This window comes from Schistocerca nitens, chromosome 9 (genome assembly GCF_023898315.1).
Source record: "Schistocerca nitens isolate TAMUIC-IGC-003100 chromosome 9, iqSchNite1.1, whole genome shotgun sequence".
Lineage (NCBI taxonomy): Eukaryota > Metazoa > Arthropoda > Insecta > Orthoptera > Acrididae > Schistocerca > Schistocerca nitens.
In genome coordinates this window covers 341,863,605-341,881,544 of record NC_064622.1, presented here as the reverse complement: position 1 = coordinate 341,881,544, position 17,940 = coordinate 341,863,605, and the positions used below count along the sequence as shown (strand labels likewise).

At 44.6% G+C, this 17,940-nt stretch overlaps 1 protein-coding gene across 8 annotated transcripts in view; it reads right to left on the bottom strand.

Annotated features, from left to right (window-relative positions):
• LOC126203965 (protein bric-a-brac 1-like) overlaps nucleotides 1–17,940 on the bottom strand; it is a 455,035-nt gene that overhangs the window by 209,075 nt on the left and 228,020 nt on the right. Inside the window, exon 1 of one of the 8 annotated variants that reach the window (XM_049938362.1) lies at nucleotides 14,977–15,422. The exons of 6 other annotated variants lie outside the window; for them this stretch is intronic. In XM_049938362.1, coding sequence (XP_049794319.1) covers nucleotides 14,977–15,214 — 238 coding nt within the window. In that variant the 5' untranslated portion in view covers nucleotides 15,215–15,422. Of the gene's footprint in view, nucleotides 1–12,677; nucleotides 12,773–14,976; nucleotides 15,423–17,940 lie in introns of those variants that run through there. One more of the 8 variants, XM_049938376.1, reaches the window with a different exon arrangement.

The window sequence follows — 17,940 nt, the reverse complement described above, 5'->3', positions numbered from 1 at the left end:
ACACTTGTCTACATTGAGATTCAATTGCCATTCCCTGCACCATGCGTCAATTCGCTGCAGATCCTCCTGCAGTTCAGTACAATTTTCCATTGTTACAACCTCTCGATATACCTCAGCAACATCCGCAAAAAGCCTCAGTGAACTTTCGATGTCATCCACAAGGTCATTTATTTATATTGAGAATAGCAACGGTCCTACGACACTCCCCTGCGGCACACCTGAAATCACTTTTACTTCGGAAGACTTCTCTCCATTGAGAATGACATGCTGCATTCTGTTATCTAGGAACCCTTCAGTCCAATCACACAATTGGTCTGAAAGTCCATATGCTCTTACTTTGTTCATTAAACGACTGTGGGGAACTGTATCGAACGCCTTGCGGAAGCCAAGAAACACGGCATCTACCTGTGAACCCGTGTCTATGGCCCTCTGAGTCTCGTGGACGAATAGCGCGAGCTGGGTTTCACACGACCGTCTTTTTCGAAACCCATACTGATTCCTACAGAGTAGATTTCTAGTCTCCAGAAAAGTCATTATACTCTAACATAATACGTGTTCCAAAATTCTACAACTGATCGACGTTACAGATATAGGTCTATAGTTCTGCACATCTGTTCGACGTCCCTTCTTGAAAACGGGGATGACCTGTGCCCTTTTCCAACCCTTTGGAACGCTACGCTCTTGTAGATACCTACGGTACACCGTTGCAAGAAGGGGGGCAAGTTCCTTCGCGTATTCTGTGTAAAATCGAACTGGTATCCCATCAGGTCCAGCGTCCAGATATCATGTGTGGTGGCTCCACCATCAAACCCTGTCCCGGATGTAACGCGTTACGGATCCACCTCTAGACACCATTCCGGATATAAAATGGAGTGGATTCACAGTCCAACACTAACTCAGGCCTACCTTGGGTCATGTGTACCTTCCGCGACGCACGCATTGACATAAAAATACAGTAAATAGGGCAAATCCACGGCTTCCGTAGAACATATAGTTGTAAGTGACCGGGTGCATTCGTATACAGTGCAACACTATACTGTTCAACTAATGTGCTGTTATTCTTCGTACATAAGAATAACACTCGCGACATGTGAGTAGACTGCATGAAACAGGCCGTTCTGTGATGACCAAATTGCTTACGAAACTACAATGCAAGAATGTGGTGCTATTGCAAATGATAGTCTGCTGAACATGGACTGCTTCTTCAAGTACGGGTAACAGAAACTTTACACATACGTCGGTGGAGGCAAGTCTGGCGGGTAATTTGAAGAGCTCGAAATCTCACCAAAGTGTTGACCCAATGAGTTAGAAATTGCGACTGGGTCCACTAAGGTATCTTTCGCGACAGTTAGCCCAGAGATCGAGGAGAAAGTAGATGTGACGGATAACCGTCAAATTCGACTCCAACCTACAGATGAGGTAGCGAAGGTGTTAAAGGAGCTAGTAAAGACGTCCCAGCTTGCCTTCTTGCTATCGCGGATGATGCGACGGCATCGCGCACGTAACTACTTATAGCGGCTACAGTCGGCCAACGTAGGATGATGACGGAAAACGCGAGGAGCACGTCTCCGCTCACGTATTGCGTCAGGGCACAGGGTGGACCGATAAGGGAAAAATCTCACCACAGGTGCCGACAACTCAACGACCGCTGAGAGCCGGCGGCCGATGGCGTGGAACGGCATTCAGCCAAAGGCAGAAGATCCTGATCCATAGGTTGTTCGAGGGCAGCTCCTGCTGCCAGTCATCGGCTGGTTGATCGGCCGGCAGCGGTGCGTCTCGGCGACACGGAAGACGGCCGAGGGCGGCTACCGCTGGACGGCGCTGTAGATGAGACACGCCATGGAGGAGGAGAGGAACTTGGTTTCTTATGAGCCTTCTTGGAAGCGAGATGAAGGGGTGGAGAGTTGTGAGGTCTGGGTGCGTAAAAAAATCTTCAAGGGTAGGCTCTTTTTCGGAAGTCCGGGCGTCCCATTTTGGGGCCCGTGATTTAGTAGGACCCGATGAAGGTATAGCCTTAAGTCCTCTGCATACGGACCGTGCATCTGAACGTTGAGCGTGCCGAGTTTTTGACGTCATAGCGTGGAATAGCACGCTCGGGAGTCTTTCCGAACGTGCAGAGCAGAATCTGGCATGTCAGATATCATGAGCGTGCGTCTGAGCGTTGACCAATGAGATGGCATAACGCCACTACGTCACACGCACGCCGTCTCCTTTCAGTACAGAGTTATGAGGCGCCATATTGGCATTAATTTCAAGCCTATATGTATATATGCCGTTTCTGAGCACCAGCAAATTGAGAATCACTGGAAAACCCGTTGTTAGTTGTGTGATTTGTTCCAATAAAATAATGAGAAACATCATATTCGTGGCAGAAGAATTATTGTAACTTGCGTATTATGAGAGTAGGCTATTTGAAGGCAGCGACACACTGAAGATCCACCCAAAACGCATTGTTCTAGGTACAATCTGTTATAATTAATGTAAGGGCGAACTGAAATGATCTCATATCTCACTTTAATGTTTGAAGGATATTGAACTCTGTCAAACGTCAAAAGAATGCTGGTCGGTACCAATTCCTTTTCAACTCTCTTCATGACACGATGTACGGCCGTTACGCCCTGATCAGACACGTAATGTTTTATGTCCTCAATGGATAATCCGTCGAGTGATAAACCACCCCGCGCGATGAATTTAAAGTAGGGTGCTCTTCCATCCGGATTGGGCAGGTATGTAGCAGTGCAGTTCGATGTAATTTATGTGCCTGGAGGGCACTGTCTGTTTCTAACAAACAGATATCATTTCGTAACCGGGAACAAGACTTTACACGACTGAAATTGCGTCGACACCTTTTTGAATAATGAAAGGGTTGACTGCGGAGAAGTCTTGACCTTCGTCAGACCGAGAAACAATTAGGAACTTGGCACCGACGGAAGAATTATCTGTGGCTGAGACTCATCTAGTTTTCTCTTGTGGGCAAAGTTGTAGAATTAGAAGAAACCATTGCAAAAGTATCCCCATGATTACCGGCGTCTACGATGGCGCGCTCCTTCCTAATGGGGGCCCTCTTTGAGGGCAATCCCGCCTTAGGTGATTGTCCACACCTCAGGTCACACCTCCCGAGAAACGGACGAAGGACCAATCGGCACGTTCGAAAGGTACCAGCTCGGGTAATCACCCATCCCTGGCATTTACCAGTGGATACGTATATGTCCTACTTGTCTAACCGGGGCGAGGAATTACGCGTTACCCTGTCACCAGGAACGCGTGGGTATGCCTTCAGACACGCACACAGAGGAAAGATAGAGAAAGGGAGGAGCAAAGAATGACAAGAGAAGAATACTCAAACGCCACAGCTGAGAAGAAGCTAAATAAACGAATCAAGGAAAAAGAGGACAAAGTAAAGAGACTTTTCAGCAGAGAGATAAAAGAGGAGAAACCACATCTCCAGACGTAGGCACAAAACATTCTCCCAAAGAATGGGAGAAAAGAAAGCGAAAGGGTGAGGGGGGAAGAAGGATTGAGGACAGGGAACGATGCAGAATTGAAAGGTATGCAGCCCGGGAAGGAAAGACAGCTGCACTAACTCGGGGGCCCGTGCTCGCCACACACGTATCCACAAAAGAGTCGTCGACTCCCTGCGGGGTACTGCAGTGGATGACCACTACCTACAGATTATGGCTCAGAGGAACCCTGACAGCAATGCCACCACGTTGAATAATGCTTTTCGTGCAGCCATAGGACGTCGTGTCACAACTCAAACTGTGCGCAGTAGGCTGCATGACACCTGGCTGCGTGGTACAGATGGGCCCAACAACATGCCGAATGGACCGTTCAGAATTGGCATCATCACGTACTCTTCACCGACGAGTGTCGAATTTGCCTTCAACCACACAATAGACGGAGACGCATTTGGAGGCAACCCAGTCAGGCTGAACGCCTTAGACACACTGTCCAGCGATTGCAGCAAGGTGGAGGTTCCCTGCTGTTTTGGGGTGGCATTACGTGCGGCCGACGTACACCGCTTGTGGTCATGGAAGGCGCTGTAACGGCTGTACGATACGTGAATGCCATCCTCCGACCGATAGTGCAACCATATCGGCAGCATATTGGCGAGGCATTCGTCTTCATGGAAGACAATTTGCGCCCCCAACGTTGAGCATCTTGTGAATGACTTCCTTCAGGATAACGACATCGCTCGACATGAGTGGCCAGCATGTTCTCCAAACATGAACCCTATCGAACATGCCTGGGATAGACTGAAAAGGGTTGTTTATGGACGACGTGACCCACCAACCACTCTGAGGGATCTACGTCAAATCGCCGTTCAGGAGTGGCACAATCTGGACCAACTGGGCCTTGATGAACTTGTGGATAGTATGCCACGACGAATATTGGAAAGCATCAATGCAAGAGGACGTGCTACTGGGTATTAGAGGTACCTGTGTGTACAGCAATCTGCACTACCACCTCTGAAGGTCTCGCTGAATGGAGGTACAGCATACAATGGGTGGTTTTCATGAACAATAAAAAGGGGGGAAATGATGTTCATGTCGACCTCTCTTCGAATTTTCGGTACAGATTCCGGAACTCTCGGAACCGAGGTGATGCAAAACTTTTTTTGATGTGTGTAGTTCTGGGGTGTGATAATACGCAATGTGGTCAGTGAGTAATGCCGTTATTCAGATATAGAGATAGTGAAAGAGGTATAGCTTTTTAAACGTAATGATCCAATTGTTATGGTGGAATCAGTAATTGTCATGACGTTATATTTGTCATTAATCTTTGAACCTTTCTTCGCCGCCACGTCATGTCACGGATTGCGCGGCCTCTCCCGCCGAAGTTCGAGACCTTCCTCAGGCACGGGTGTGTTTGCTGTTCTCAGCGTAAGTTAGTTTCAGTAGTGTGTAAATCTAGGGACCGATGACCTAAGCACTTTGGTCCCTTAGGAATTCACACACATTTGAAATTTCTTCGTAATTTTTCTGCTTTGTTATGTCTGTATTACATTTATTGACTGGAAGCTCTCCGCTGCCATATGCCGTTCTTTAATCTGTTGCTTAAGTTTCTTCATTTCTACTGACGTCTAGCATCCCAAGTTGTTGCTGTTGTTCTCCTCCTCCTCCTCCTCCTGCCTGTGATCTTTCCTAAGAGATTCTTGGTTACAAGCTATTTCTTCGTAGTATACAGGCATGAAATTGTCTTCATTCACTTGATTCCCGCAGGTTATATATATATATATATATATATATATATATATATATATATATATATATATATATATATATATATATTTTAGAGGCACCTCCTCAAACCACCTATTGTCAGTCCATTTCACTTCTAGTATTTTTCTCCATAACCACATTTCAAACCTACTCCAGTACATTTGCTTTTTCTTTTTGACTGCACGTGAATCGCTACCATGTTAAACTACACTCCAGACAAACCAACTGGCGAATCTCTTTGTTAATTCTATTGGAATTATTTCTGTCACCTATTCTAAAGCGCTTGTACCCATAGATCATCATATTGAGGTTCAAGCTCTTGTGTCCGCGTTTTCTCAGAAACACACTTCTTTTTGGATGAGATCTGTCTTCTTCAAACAATTTTTCTACTTTGAACCAGAAATCTTTCTTTGAGGTTACATCATCGGTGTTTATTATTTTCCTTCTATCGAATAAAATAAAATTCGATCTTTTCCATCTGTACATACACTGACGGAAAAAAAAATCGCGACACCAAGACAGTGTTTCATCAAGAAAGTTAGTAAGCGTGTTTCCACGTCTGGAAGATGATGTGTACTCAAATTTTGCACCAGTCGCATAAGAGTAAGGCTAGAAGAGCCACTATGAGGACGCAAATCAGGTTGGCTTTTGATACATGCTGTAACTGTCGTGAGTGTTAATTACCTCTGAGACGGCGTGGTGCGCTGATATTAGTCAAGAATAACTTTAAGGCAACAACACGTCACCGAGTCCGAACGAGGTCTGCAACAGGGCTACGAGAAGCAGGATGCCGCTTCTGCGATATTGCAGAAAGACACGGCAGGAATGTAGCGAGTGTACATGACTGGCGGCAGCCGTAGTCGCGAGAATGTACAGTCGCGAGAAGACCGGGTCCGGACGGTCACGTGGTACTACCGAGAAGACCATCGTGTTCGGCGCATGCGTCTGGCGTATCGTACCGCATCTGCAGCACGCATTTGAGCAGTAGTTGGCACGGTAATGTTACAAATCGGTTACTGTAAGGAGAACTTCGAGCCAGACGCACTATAGCGTGCATTCTACCGACCCCAAACCACCGCCATTTGCGACTTCCGTAGTGTCAGCGTAGAGCTCATTGGTGCGCAGGATGAATGTCTGATGAAAGCTGGTTCCACCTGAGTGCCAGTGATGATCGTGTTTTGGTTAGGAGGCGGCCCGTTGAGGGCGTGCAACCAACCTGTCTGCGTTGCGTGCTAACACACTGGACCTACAACTAGGAGTTACGGTCTGGCGTGCCATTTCGTATGACGGCAGGAACACTCTAGTAGTTATGCCACGCACCCTGACTGCAAACTTGTACGCCAGTCTGGTGACTCGACCTGTCGAGCTGCAACGCACGAACAGCATTTCAGGGGCTGTTTTCCAACAGGATACTGTTCACTCACCTACCGCCGTTGTAACCTAAGATGCTAACCAGCAAACGTAAACATAGCCAAAGCCTTGCAGACAAACAAAAATTACGCGAAGCGAAATGTAGTGTGAGGAGGGCTATGCGAGAGGCGTTCAATGAATTCGAAAGTAAAGTTCTATGTACTGACATGGCACAAAATCCTAAGAAATTTTGGTCTTATGTCAAAGCGGTAGGTGGACCAAAACAAAATGTCCAGACACTCTGTGACCAAAATGGTACTGAAACAGAGGATGACAGACTAAAAGCCGAAATACTAAATGCTTATCAAAGAAATAAGTGACTAGTGACGGGCTAACGAACAAGAGTGTCTACAGACTATGTTTTATGACATATGGATATGTGTGCTCGCAATATGTAACAGCGCCACGAATAGTAATGACAACGACATATAAATGTGTCAGCTCATTTTAAGTTGACATGGCTTAAAGCCACAAAAATCTGCACTTGATAATGGCCTAAGGCCGAAATTGCAATCTTGAAATAAAGAAAGTGTTACAGTCACTGGTGTAAATATGTTTTCTTTTGTAAACTTAAGTCACTGTTATCAGAAGCCTCCTCAGTGGCTATAAAATGGTACCATCGGAGCGTAGAGTTCTGAGAACGAATCAAATTCTGGTGGGCTTGTGTTAGGACTGTAGGGTTGATGAGGAAAGATTTCCCATCCACAGTTCTCCAAATCTCAGCGTACTGGTTCGCCAATATGCGATCGTGCGTTATCATGCAGAATGAAAACTTCAGTTGCAAAAGCGTGGGACCTTCTCTGGCGAATTTTCGGCGCAAAACATTTTGCAGAAAGTCTGTGCAGGATCGCCCCGTTACATTGGTTGCCTGAGCATTATCAGTTCCTATCAGTCTATTCCTGTCCTAAGCCGTAATCTTCATCATCTTGACTTTGGACTGTTGGCGACGGCAAAATCTCTATTAATATTTCATCTGTAGCAACAATCCTGTTTAAAATCTGATATTCCTGTGTCTCGTGGCGTTGAAGCAATTTGTTGTGCGATTCTCTCGCAATTTTCGTAATTTACTCTTCACCCAGATAACGAGGAACCCATTTTCTCTGTAGTTTCTCTGGTTTGTTTCTGAACACTGAAGAGACAGCCGGCCGGTGTGGCCGAGAGGTTCTAGGCGCTTCAGTCTGGAACTGCGCGACCGCTACGGTCGCAGGTTCGAATCCTGCCTCGGGCATGGATGTGTGTGATGTCCTTAGGTTAGTTAGGTTTAAGTAGTTCTAAGTTCTAGGGAACTGATGACCTCAGATGTTAAGTCCCATAGTGCTCAGAGCCATTTGAACCATTTTTGAAGACACACACGTTTCCTTCAACTGTAGTTTCTTCGCGTGATTTCTTTCGACCGTCTTGGAAAATGTTGCCAAGTGTAGCTTCTTGCAGTTATCAGCCGCCCACTCTTTGAGTTGCCTTCAGTACTTGTCCAGCATTCGCGGAAACGGGAGGACCACCGTTGCACTGTGCTTCCGTGCAAAAATGGTTCATATGGCTCTAAGCACTATGGGACTTAACATCTGAGGTCATCAGTCCCCTAGATCTTAGAATTACTTAAACCTAACGAACCTAAGGATATCACACACACCCATGCCCGAGGCAGGATTCGAACCTGCGACCGTAGCGGTCGCGCGGTTCCTGACTGTAGCGCCTAGAACCGCTCGGCCACCCCGGCCGGCTCGTGTGCTAGAACGTCGGTCGATGTGACCGAAGAAAAATTGATTTCAATTCCACCGACTGTCATCCGAAGTCTATACTTTCGGGAGATAGGCTCTGCTATAGTGTGACCGCGCACGTAGTGGTGCATTGTTTTGAAACGATCAGCTATCTCTGGCCGATGTCGGTCGTCGGCGGAATCCACCGACATCGGAGCCACTGTGACCGCAGCCTTACAACGCAGATGTATGAGAAATTAATGTACTGACCATGGAAAAAATGATATCCTTGGCAGGAGCCGGCGGTTACGCCAAACTGAAGGATTCAGTGTGAGGAGCGGATTCACTGAGTACTTCAACGGGCCAAATTTTAATCGCCGTTCACAGTACTGATGACAACAACAACAACACGCTTGTCATATATTTACGACTGTGTTATATTAGAAATAAAGACATTTCTTATAACATATTTCATTAATTTTTCTTTCAACTTCTGCCCAACTTAAGTCCTTTCACAATTTGTTTTTCAAATTGGCGTCAGCCGTGTACCGCAAAATATGCTTTTCGGATGCCAACTCAGTAGGCTGCTCATTCTCTGAGGTAGCCGACTTTTCTGGTGGATGTTCCAATAATTAGATCGGAAGAATTACCTATTCTCTTGCTGTCTGTGCGCGCGAAACAAGTACTGCAGCTATTGCCTAGTAGCCGCTGCTGCTCAGTTGGACTTCCCCCACTTCTCCAAGCAAATGGCTGCGACTCCTGCCGCAGTAGGCAAGAATTTCCCACAGGCTGCGCTCACGGCGGCACTGCGTAGGGAAGTGGTCCGGCAAGTCTGCATTGCGCGAGTGGGTGGTGCGATGTCGCACGCCTTGTACGCAGCTAGGAAAACGTAGCTTAATGGATAGTGCGTCGTTCGCTCTACAGTGACAAGGCAGTGGAGATGTTTTCCGACAACGGAATGCGTAACGTAGTCAGCCAGAACTTGAAGTCAGGTGCGACACAACTAGTTTTGCACGAGTGTCATACGTTGCATACTGCATTCTATTGAAGCAATTGCTGCAAGGCAGGTGAATTTCTTATATAAAATCTCTATTAAGTGTGCTGAAACATACAGGCGCATTTCAGTACCGCAGAAGATAACCTGCTAATTTACACGTGGAGCAGATAATGCTATTCTTCAAGGTCCATCAGCTAACCCAGTAGTCTTCCATCAATACTGTACAGTATATCTATACTTTGGCTAAAGCAAATTTGAAGACACTTCCCAGTCAGCTCATGTGGACTGAATAGTTGATGTGCTTGCTATTTCATTTCCTGGGAAAACAAAAATGTGCAACGTATTTAAGTTTCCTATCGACGCAGAACGACCTACCCAGATCGCACGGCGCAAAATTTCTGTGAAAACCCGGCTTTCGGCGCAGGTGATACTATGGACAGGCAGTGACGCAGCGATCGATAAATCCTACGGGTACCTGGGGTTCAGAAATAGTTGAAGAGATCCTTCCTGGAAAGGCCAAAATGGCGGGATACGGCCAATAACACGGCTACGTCGGATTTCTCACCGCGGTGTTTCCAACTCGTTAGTAGGTGCCATAGGACTTCCGTCCAACAAATTTTACGCCGTGGGTTTGCCGACCAGTCTCACCCACTGCTGATTTACGCCATTCACCGGCAGCGGATGTGTTGCCACCGTTTTTGTTTCTGTGCAGTTTCGACGGCGTAAGCTACTTGAGTTCTATGCATTATGAGTAATGGAAATACACCGCGCAACGAAAATTAAAGGATCACTTTTTTCTAAACCCAATAATTGTCTCCCACTACAAGGCATAACTTTGAAATTTGACTAAAATGTGAAAAAAGCTGTTGTGTTGACAGAAGAGCCAACACCGTGTTACTCGAGGAGGCCGAAATGCACGCTTTTAGCTCACGCAGGCTGGCGTGAGGAGGGAAGAACTATACTGACGTGAGGTCTGGAACATGACAAGGAATGAGAATTCAGAAAGCGGACGTAATTAATTTGATACTTTACTTTAATCCATTAATGATGAACGTCGTTCTTGACGGTACATGATTCACAATATTATCTGTCAAAATACATTCTTAGTAATTGAATATGGTGCCTTGCTAGGTCGTAGCAAATGACGTAGCTGAAGGCTATGCTAAACTGTCGTCTCTGCAAATGAGAGCGTATGTAGACAGTGAACCATCGCTAGCAAAGTCGGCTGTACAACTGGGGCGAGTCTCTAGGGAGTCTCTCTAGACTAGACCTGCCGTGTGGCGGCCGTCGGTCTGCAATCACTGATAGTGGCGACACGCGGGTCCGACGTATACTAACGGACCGCGGCCGATTTAAAGGCTACCACCTAGCAAGTGTGGTGTCTGGCGGTGACACCACAAAAGCCACAGCTCAAAAGTTAATGTGAAGGGTTGTGGGGTCACATTGGCACCACATTTCACCAAATTCTTCCCAACGCCACCAGTGATGTGCCATACGTTAGGGAGGTCGTCACAGTCCCTTAACGCCCCGGGGAAAGAGGTTGCTTGATTGGCGCCCTCTATGCCACGACCTAAAGCCTTTTCGTGTAGATTCCGAGCGGCTGCGGGTCTAAAATTTTTTCCTCGGCCAATAAGAAAATCACATCTCAACGCGCCGCGTCGCGATTTGGGCCTCCATCGCAGAAGTGTCATAAAAGGGTGAAATGTGGGGAGAGCAGCTGTTACGATCTTCCCATCGTGTGGCATGGCTACAGTGCCGTTGGGTAGAATTTTGGTGAAATTTGGAGCCAATGTGACATCAGTGAGAGACCTTACAGCTCACAGGAAGTTGTTTTCGTCCTTTTTTGGCATACATCGACACCTGGCTGTTTGAAGCGTCGCGTTGTAGAGGCCAAGGGTGGCGTCGCAGGGCGGCATCTTTTGCAACGTTACAGAGGAGGGTTGTAGGTATGTTTGAGGCAAATTTCACACTTATAGTCCGCAGCTCGTGGTCGTGCGGTAGCGTTCTTGCTTCCCACGCCCGGGTTAGATTCCCGGCGGGGTCAGGGATTTTCTCTGCCTCGTGATGACTGGGTGTTGTGTGCTGTCCTTAGGTTAGTTAGGTTTAAGTAGTTCTAAGTTCTAGGGGGCTGATGACCATAGCTGTTAAGTCCCGTAGTGCTCAGAGCCATTTGAACAATTTGAACCACACTTATAATTCGCAATGGCGGGCATTACAACGAAAGGGAAGCCTTATCTTCTCAAGGACAGTCATTGTTACAAGGTACACAGAAAATTTGCTGAGTATATGACCTGGTTGTCCGCGGGTTTCGAACAGGATAGGTGTCCAGGCCGTTTAATCCTTTCAGGCCTGCATTTTTTCTTGAGAAGGGAAAATTTTTCTTTATTCTCTTCTGCTCTTAGCTGGTTTTTTAATGATTTTCGGCGCAGGAGTCATACACATATACGTACTCGTTTTCAAAACAGACTTTGCACACTTGGCTTATTTTTATGGACTAAAACGATTTCGAAATATTCACGGTTGTAATCAACTTATCACTCGATTATCACCATGCAAAATAACATAATAATAATAAATAATAATCATCATCATCATCAGTACCACATTTTAAGTACCTGGGAGAAATCATCCAGCCATCAGGGATCAACCTAAAGGCCAATGAGGAAAGAATAAAAAACTACAGAAAGCATATAAACTCACGTGGAACTATTATAACAAAAAGTCCATATCCATTAACGCAAAATTGAGGCACTACAACACTGTCGTACTTCCGGAGGCACTGTATGCATCTGAAACAACACAAATAGGTGGGCAAACTAAAATCAAAGAAATAGAAAAACAAGAAAGGAAAATTCTCAGGAAAATTTTTGGCGCCATACAAGAGTAAGGAATCTGGAAGAAGAGACCAACATACACAGACATGATTACGGATACGATAAGGAAAAGAAGAATGCAGTTCTATGGACATATCTACAGGACGAATGAAAACAGAATTTCAAAGCGAATTCTTAGAGTCATCAACTCAGGCAGGGGAAAAACAAAATGGATAAAAGAAGTTGAAGAGGACCTCAGACAAGCACACATAACAGTAAACGATGAAGAAAATAGAACTGAATTCAGGATCATCATCAAAAAACATAAATTTGACACCACAACACAGAAGAGACCAGGATGCAAATGGACAGCGGAGCGAAAGAAACAACACAGTGAACACATGAAGAAAATTTGGGCTCAGAAAAAACAATCAATCATCATAAAGGAATTCAAGTTCAAACGCTCTCTTTAAATGGGAATAATCGAAAATAATAATAATAATAATTTTCAGTTACACTGGAAATATAACTAACTAACCACTTCCGTGTATTCTGGCGGCCACAAGCTGCTGCGTACAGTTACATTCACTTGTTGATATTTTCATAGTTCTGCCCAACAGGTGGCAGCACTTACGCACTCATGGCTGAACAGCAACATTCTTGCCCACCTGACGAACCAGATGTCCAGACTGAAAAACGAGTGTATACCTGCTATAAATGCTATATTTGAAATTGACATTAAGATTCCATTGGCCATCTTCAGAAAAGATCACAGATCTTTACAGAAGGTTAAAAGACGTAAGGATATACAAGTCTAGGGATGAATGAAGATATTTAACACCTCGGTTTTCTTATAAAAAATTCAGTGAGAAATAATAATTCACAAAATAAGACAAGAAATTTAATCATTTGCCGCAGTAATGTTATAGAAAGAAAAAAAAGGTAATAAAAACAACATTTAAACATGCCTGTGTTTATGTGCATAGACAGTCCGAAGCCTGGATAAAATGTGAAGCGGATAATATTACAAAATCGCGGCGGAGCCTTCCCGCTGTTGCGGCTTCCTTTCACTGTCTGAAAATCCAACGCTAAAATATTTGTGGTCGGAAACACCTCACTGACGTCACGAGTCGCAAAGCATCGCGAGCGCTCGGCTGCATCCGGAGCCCCCGAGAGATCAATATGTCAACGAAAAAGTACCCACTATAGGTCTTATCTTAGTCGTTTGCTATCCAGCACGTATTTAATTGCGCAGTTAAGGTATTATGAAACCCATCTGAAACAGCAACTCGCTCCCAGCCGGAGATAGTCACTGCAATTCGTGCAGACCTATAGTGTCACGTGCTGTGCCGTATGTCACAAGGCTTGTAGCTTTCTTTGGCCCCGTCGCAAAGCTCTCGCTCAGAAAGCCCACGACACCAACAATACCGCAGAGGGACGTAGTATTCGAATGTTCCCGATAGGCAACAGCAAGCAGCGGATATTAGCTGAGAAAGTTACTGGTGATAAAGGTGTTTCGATACAACTTTATTACAAAATATTCCCAAAGACAGCACTTTTAAAACTAATAGTAGAAAAAGTACTTATATTTTAGCAACTGAGATATCGCAGGATGGCTATCGGTAAAAGCTATCAATTAAGCTACTCAGACATGCTGTACTATGTATATGAATGGCGCAAGGGCGAACTATTATAACTGTACGATCATTAGTTTGTAATCAGGAAGCAGTAAGAAATATACTGACACCTAGCAGCACTTCAAGAAGAACTACAGCAACATACCACACGTTCAAAAGGCTTCATACTAGTACATTCACATTTGATGTGATGATAATACTGAAGTACGTGAACTACTAGAGAACAATACGTGAAATCATCAATCTGAATGTTCTAGTAGAAAGCTGAGAAATTTATCTATTAGAACGACAACATACACAGATGTAAATCAACGGATGTCTATCAAATGATTTATATGTTTCTTTTGTACGAATTCACACAATTAGAAATGACATTGAACAGTCAATCTAATGAACTAATTAAGTAGGATCCACCGCTTAGTCTTGTTTCTCTTTTTCATTATATCTATTGTGTATGACAAACTGTATTTATGATTTTAATTGACGGTTGAATGTAAGTATAGTAGGCAAACCTATTTACTGAAGCATTAACTAATTTTTGTGCCAGCAAACTCCTTGTCAGATGGGGGTGGTACAGGAACATATTATGGACTATGTGCAAATAGAAGATAGGGTATCTGCTGCTGGCAGTAATAACGCAAATTTAGCTGACGAAATGTTTACGAAAGGAAAAGATTGTGTTTTATGATACTTACATTGCAGCGCCGCGTGGTTTCCATGACTAAATTCATTCCGACTACGTACTGTGCATTTTGCCAGCTGACACACACACACAACCTCGAGTACAGCACGTATCCTTCACCAGTTGTTTTCGTCGAATTAATAACAAAAGGTTCGAATTATTCAAGAATAATGGAGGCAAGTCACCGAATGGCAGAAGCGCTGTGTTGCCGACAGGTACACTAACAAAAGGAACAGAAATAGCTACCTTTCAGAATATCTCTTTTGTTCGTATGCCTTTGGACGATGCAGCGTTTCTTTGGTGAGTCGTTCCCTTTATCCGGAATAATTCGTAATTCTCAACCAGAACTTTCCGTACACTATTATTGCAAAACTCTCGAATTGTCAAAGGCGCGTCCTCTTTTTAGATCTCACTCAATACTGTATTTACAATGGTAGGACCTAAATGTGCCTGTCAGACAGCATATAAGTAGTAATAAAGAAAAACGTACAGGCTTATAGTACCCTGCTGTACATTACCTTCAGTAAGCTTCAAACTGTCTTCGCTCAGCTGACTCTCCGAACTGGAGCTATGTTTCTGGTTCGTCCCAATAGCTTCTCTTCTTGCTCTATACAATCCAGTCTTTGAGTTCTCATAATTTGGAATATTTCCGACGAAATCTAAACCTTCCCCATTCATATCTCGAAATTCTTCTCTAAAAATTTGGGAAACAGGCACTGCCATATCTTCGCAGACTCTTACCCTGCAATTATGCATTCGTTTTTTAAGTTGCACATCTCTCTCGTTAGGTAAGCAAGAATGTTGCTGTTCACGAATGATTTTGCCATTCGCAATTTTTATACGGCCTCGGCACTTCCACCGTTCCGAATTCACGCATAACCAGTTTGTATACTGAGCACTTTTTCTGTGCACCCGGTAGCGATGGCCATCCTTAAGAAGACACGGCTTCCCTTTCGTCGTCGTAATTATTTCCATCACACACTGTATACAACACAAGTAGCGTACGGAAACGATGGGTGACGACGATAGCAGCAGGCTGCCAACACACCCGCAACTGGTGAACGACTGACGTAGTTCAGCAGTGGGAGAACCTCGAGCTTAGAGACAGGAAGGCAGCCACGGCTTCGCTCCGAATGCGATCGTTGGTGGCCGAAATGTTCCGAAGCTAGCGCTTGGCGGTGGGGCGACTCGCGTGGCGCGCTTTTTGTTATTGTATTCAGTTCCTAGCGTGATCGTGTTCGTGTTCGTACCGTTTTCCGTGGGTGTCTTACATCTTCCGACACGAGTGAAACTAACAAGGGAACCTCCCCAACGCACCCCTCTCAGATTTAGTTATGAGTTGGCACAGTGGACAGGCCTTGAAAAACTGAACACAAATCAATCGAGAAAACAGGAAGAAGTTGTGTGGAACTACGAAAAAATATGCAAAATATACAAACTGAGTAGTCCATGCGCAAGATAGGCAACATCAAGGATAGTGTGAGCTGAGGAGCGCCGTGGTCCCGTGATTAGCAAGAGCAGCTGCAGAACGAGAGACCCTTGGTTCAAGTCTTCCCTCGAGTGAAAAGTTTACTTTCCTTATTTTCGCAAAGTTATGATCTGTCCGTTCGTTCATTGACGTCTCTGTTCACTGTAATAAGTTTAGTGTGTGTTTTGCGACCGCACCGCAAAACCGTGCGATTAGTTGACGAAAGGACGTGTGTCTCCAATGGGAACCGAAAACATTTGATCGCAAGGTCATAGGTCAACCGATTCCTCCACAGGAAAACACGTCTGACTTATTCTATACGACACTGTTGACGGCATGTGTGTCACATGACAGGAGTATGTTGTCGACCCACCTAACTTGTACACTTGGCGAATAGGTAAAAAGACTCTTCTACCTTGCCCGAGTTAGGTTTTCTTGTGGATGAGATAATCACTCATAAAAAAGTGATGAAAACATAAGAGTTTCTCACAAACTGCAACAAATGAATGCAACAGTTTTACAGTCGCACAGACACTAAACTTATTACAGTGAACAGAGACGTCAATGAACGAACGGACAGATCATAACTTTGCGAAAATAAACTTTTCACTCGAGGAAAGACTTGAACCAAGGACCTCTCGTTCCGCAGCTGCTCACGCTAGCCACGGGACCACGGCGCTCCTGAGCTCAGATTATCCTTGATGTTGCCTATCTTGCGCATGGACTACTCAGTTTGTGTATTTTGCTTATTTTTTTCATAATTCCACACAACTTCTTCCTGTTTTCTCGATTGATCTGTGTTCAGTTTTTCAAGGCCTATCCACTGTGCCAACTTATAACTAAATCTGAGGGGGGTGCGATGGGGAGGTTCCCTTGTAAGCAGTTTGAGTGTTCAAAGTGCGGAAAGGCGTCTGCAAAGAGGTAGAATATCACAGAGGCAACACGACCAGATTGAAGCAAACTGAATCACCCTCACCTAGGTTTCCGGAAGTCGCAAGAAAAGGGCGTGGTACGTGACAGTGCTACACAACGCAAGAATATAATTGAAAACCTCTTCCGCAAAAACAGATTAAATGCGCCTGAACGACTCTTTATAGAGGAAGTGCAATTGGAAGCTCCAAGACCTCCATATCGTTTACGCAACGTGACATTATCACCTACCAGTTACTTCAATTTGTACACGACACAACAACAGTACAAGAGCTTAAGTCTGAAGAAGCGTTGTGTGTGCGCTTAAAGGCGACATTGGCTGCAGTACGCTACAAAAGTGAGCAGACGCCAGACTTTTAAAAAAATCGCATCGCTGAAGAGAAATGTTATCGAGCCGGCGAAGACTTTTCTAGCCAAAAGAAGGAAGTGTAATACAATCGATACTCGTTTCTCTACTGCAAGAAAAGACTGATAGCGTATGATGTCACAAAAGAGGATGAAAGGCGACGGAACTCTGATTAGTTACAGGGAATTATAGTTTATTATTCGTAATTCGAAGAGTGCAAAGTAAAATTTGGTTTTCAAATTTTAGGTTGTGTGTTCGGTATTTCTTTTTTTCCTCATTATTGTGATATTTATTTATTTATTTATTTATTTAATTAATTTATATACCAAAATTACTAAAATAGCTATTGTGCTAGGGTTACCGTGACAGAATGGTGACGTATGTACTAATAATTTCATTATTCCTTAGCGTTTCATTAGACAATACAGTACAGCTATGAGAGGAATAATTAATCTATTCAATAATTATTACTGATCATCTGTTGCCTGTTTTTATTTGTGATGGCTCCTTACATAGCATCGACTTAGTTTTTTCCGAAAATCTACATACCCTACATCACAAAGGACAGTGCTGGTCCACTTTTTATTATATTATCTATTGATAAGTCCCATGCTGTCTGTGGCACCTACGGTCGGAACGAGCACGTAACGATCTGTCGGCTACGTAGGGCTTCCTATCGTGGGGTTTCCTACAAGGGTGCAGCAGGTAGCGAAGCTGTCCCGTGCACCGGTTCCCTAA